This window comes from Salmo trutta, chromosome 13 (genome assembly GCF_901001165.1).
Source record: "Salmo trutta chromosome 13, fSalTru1.1, whole genome shotgun sequence".
Lineage (NCBI taxonomy): Eukaryota > Metazoa > Chordata > Actinopteri > Salmoniformes > Salmonidae > Salmo > Salmo trutta.
The window spans coordinates 72979754-72983841 of NC_042969.1; the positions used below are offsets into that span (position 1 = coordinate 72979754).

General features: G+C 41.0%; 1 protein-coding gene across 1 annotated transcript; it reads right to left on the reverse strand.

The window, feature by feature from the left end:
* Nucleotides 1-236: 236 nt before the first annotated feature.
* Nucleotides 237-2063, reverse strand: lyrm9 (LYR motif containing 9). Its single transcript, XM_029773545.1, has 4 exons — nucleotides 1807-2063; nucleotides 1310-1472; nucleotides 1063-1155; nucleotides 237-956 (listed from the first exon to the last, which is right to left on the reverse strand). The coding sequence occupies exons 2-4, from the start codon at nucleotides 1433-1435 to the stop codon at nucleotides 942-944; spliced, it is 234 nt and encodes a 77-aa protein (XP_029629405.1). The 5' UTR covers nucleotides 1436-1472; nucleotides 1807-2063; the 3' UTR covers nucleotides 237-941.
* Between the last annotated feature and the right edge of the window lie 2025 nt (nucleotides 2064-4088).

Sequence of the window (4088 nt, forward strand, 5' to 3'; positions counted from 1 at the left end):
AGTGTGGTCTTTCTTACACATATCGTTTCTTTGGTGTGCTTATCAATGCACAAGTCCCTTTCCCCCCAACTCCTATGATCAAATACTTGTAAGCTAATTTTAAGTCATGAAAGCTTTACTGCAAGTTAAGTTTCAAATGAAGTCTATGGTACAAATATATTTTTGGTACTTCCTCAAATATTGTACAGGTAATGAAGGGATGATGACACAAACTTTACAAGAGGGAGGGAATCAAATTTTACTGGAAACACATTGAACTTGATATTTTTATTTGGTACATGAAAACTTAAGCAAAAAAGTACATTGTGTGTGCACCCAGTCATCGTACACTGATTTGTATCCGCAACAAGTCAATTTGGTGGAAAAATGAAAACAAATTCAGATTTTAGAATATTCACATGAAAATCTGACGCCAATTGTATGGATACGTAGCTGGTTTACATATGATAAATACAGACTCAACATAACTCTCATCCTGCTACTGTATTGTAACATTGGCAAATATACAAACAGATTTTTGTAGTAACAATAAATACACATTAGATCAACATAAGTGGACAGCATGTGCAAATCTTGCTTTGAGGACTAGAAGTGTCAGCTACATTTATGTCAGTGTTTCCCAATCCTCTACTTCGGGACTACCAGACAGCCCACATTTTGGTTCAAGCCCTGCACTAACATATCTGAATAAACACATCAAACCCCTTGACTAGTTGAATCAAGTGTGTAGTGCAGCATTAAAACACAAATGTGGACTGTCCATTGGTCCCTCAGTAAAGAGGGTTGGTAAACATCACTTCTCTTATTGCTACATTGCATGATGCATCTGTCCCTGGGATGTTTCTTGCATGGCAGAACAAGCAAAATCCTGTTTTGATCAAGGCTTGTTCCACATGGAAGTCTCATGGAGCCAGCAGTCTTGTCCTCTTATTTCACACATCTCATTTCTTATTGTACTGGAAAACACAACAGATTGAGAACTTATCAAAGTTAGTCTTTCCACATACTGTTGTCTGATTGGTCAATTAAAATGAGTTTGAAAACAGCAAGGGCAATGCTCACTTTATCGAGAATCCAATCTGCATCTGATATAGCTCTTTGTATGATCAGTTGAATCCTCTCAGGATCGTCTTCGTCTGTGTGACTATTGTAACCCTAGTTTGATTTAAAAAAAAAAAAGCTAATTGTTGCCCAAGTTTGGCCATTATAACCTAGCTCTTTGTAACATTCAATACCATCAGATATGTCTAAGTTATACACTACGTAGCCTACGCTGTAACAACTGTAATGGGCTACAATCAGACTGTACCTGTCTTATAGCATGTTGATAATGTTGCTGCATTGCACGGGTTGGCAATTGCTTGCAACATCTAAGAAGGTAACGGTACAGATGAACCGGTGTACGAACCAACTCAGCGCCTGGTAATGGGGGCATACTGCCCGTGCAGAATTACTTCCTCCTCAATATGCTCCTGTGAATAGCAGGACAATTAACTGGGCACATTTCAGGTAGTCTTAATTGGAGTCACACATTGATATTGTCAGAGCTCACAACGCCTAGAAAAATGTTTAATGTTCCAAGAATAGCATTAACATGATAATCGAGCAATCTGCTGATAAACGCAGCCCGACTGCAAAAAATACGATCTGCAACGCTCCTGCTCTACAAGACGTCAATAAATGAGATGTGCTTGCCCCTTTGGAAGCGTATATCAATTCATTTTATGTGATCAATATCAATTGATACCGTCGTATAAGTTAATGATCAGATTCAGAATGTATGTTAAATTGTGACAGTAGACTTACAGGTAGCTTGCGGTTACTGTACTTCTTCACGACACTGGTGGCAGACAGGCAACTTCCGGTTTTCTTTGAATTAGCCGACTGTTCAAAGTAAAGTAGCGTTATGTCCACTGTCATCTTTTTTAAACAATATTAGTTAGTAAATAAAGCCTGGTAAATGAATAGGCATGCGGTAAAACTGTAATAGGCAAGCATGAAAGTCGTCGTTAAATCGAGGTCGAGTTATAAAATATTTGTGTACTCTTTAAACCAACACTGACGGAAACATAGAACGTATAAACAGTTCCTGAATGGATATGGATATTCTGTCAATGATATTTTCAATGTAGGAAATTCATTCTGAATAAAAAAAATTGCTAATTCTAAAATATTCCAATATTTCAGAAAACATAGTGCATCATAATATTGGGCTATGGAAATGACATGTTTTGAAGAAAACAGAATGCAACAGGCTATAAACCTATTCATAATTGAGCAATAATCTCTTCAGGAATCTAAGACTTGGAATAACCCAACACCCACAACATGTTGACACAGGTGCTTTCTACGTACGTAACAACGCAAACCACAACGCAAACCACAACACCCCCACTGAATAACAGCATAAATAATCTTGCTCTTCAACTGAACGCTTTCATCCTCAGGTTTCAGACGGCACTGTGCCATCTACAGAGAAATTCCTACTCTGTATCATAAAATACAATCCTAGTTTAATAGATGCTTTGTGCAGGGTGAGGTGGTGATTGAGTCAACTTGACTGTCCGCACCCCAGCCCTGTTGGATGAGTCACAGGCGTCCAGCTGGTTTGCCACAAGCCCCTTGTTTCAGGGCACCTAGGCAAAGGTTTTCACAGTTCTGCTGTGTGTGCTGATGAATGGCCTCATTGTGGAGGGGAGGGAAAAACAGCAATGGAACGATAGAGACTGGCCACTGCAGGGAAACAATAATCACCCCCGCCTGGCTGTCTGTGTGCCCTGTGCAGCGCTGCTGAGACCTGACCCATCCACTCCATCAACACAGTCACTCCCACAGGATTCCCCTTTACCTCAGGTGAACACTCATGTTGCTGTCCCTTTTGACCCTCTGCCAGCCAAAATAAAAGGATTCTTGACAACAACCCAGAGAATTGACATTTTCTAAGCTATGAGATGACCTTTGAAAACAAGGGTACACTGTACAATGCCATATTGAACAAAATAAGAAATTAAAAGTATGTGGTCTGATCTAAACGTCTCCTTGTTTTGCTTCGGAACACCGCAGGTGCTACTAGTGACTAGGAAATACCTGTTGTCTGTTACTGACTAGACCACACTATGCAGTGGGAAGTCAAAGACTCAGTGTCCCCCCCTCCCTCCCTCAGCGGGGCAGTGGTCCCTTTAACCCCCCCCCCCAGAGGGTCAGTGTTCCCTTTCGTCAGTGTTCAGAGTCTGGTCTTGAACCCGATCAAACGTCTCTGGAGAGGCCTTAAAACAGCTGTGCAGTGACGCAGCCCATCCAATCTGACAGAGCTTGAAAGGATCTGCAGAGAAGAATGGGAGAAACTCACCAAATACAGGTGTGCCTGCATTCACTGCCTAAGGTGCTTCAACAAAGTACTGAGTATAGGGTCTGAATACTTATGTAAATGTGATATTTCAGGTTTTTTCAATTACTAAAAGACATTTTTTGCTTTGGCATTATGGGTTATTGTGTGTAGACTGAGGGATTTAAAAAAAAAATCAATTGTAGTGTCACGCCCTGACCTTTAGTTAGGTCAGGGTGTGATATGGGATGGGCATTCTATGTATTTTGTTTCTATGTTTTGGACAGGTATGGTTTCCAATCAGAGGCAGCTGTCTATCGTTGTCTCTGATTGGGAACCATACTTAGGCAGCCCTTTTTCCCTCCTTGAGTTGTGGGATCTTGTTTTTGTGCAGCTGCCTTTGAGCAGCCCCAGAGCGTCACATTTCTTTCTGTTTTACCTGTTTATTGTTTTGTTCGATTTTCCTTCAATAAAGTATGTGGAATTACCGGCACGCTGCGCCTTGGCTTATTTACGACAGGGAATTCGAGGACAGTGATCGTGACATGTAAAATAACATAAAATGTTGAAAAAATCAAGGAGTCCCGAATACTTTCCCGAAGGCACTGTGTGTGTGTATACACACTATATACCACACCCACAGCCACCCCCCCTTCCCCCACACACATCAACAACACAAGCACCCCCACACATACTTCACACTCATCACATGCTGCTGCTACTTTATTTTACTCGTATTACTATCTATCCTGATGCCTAGTCA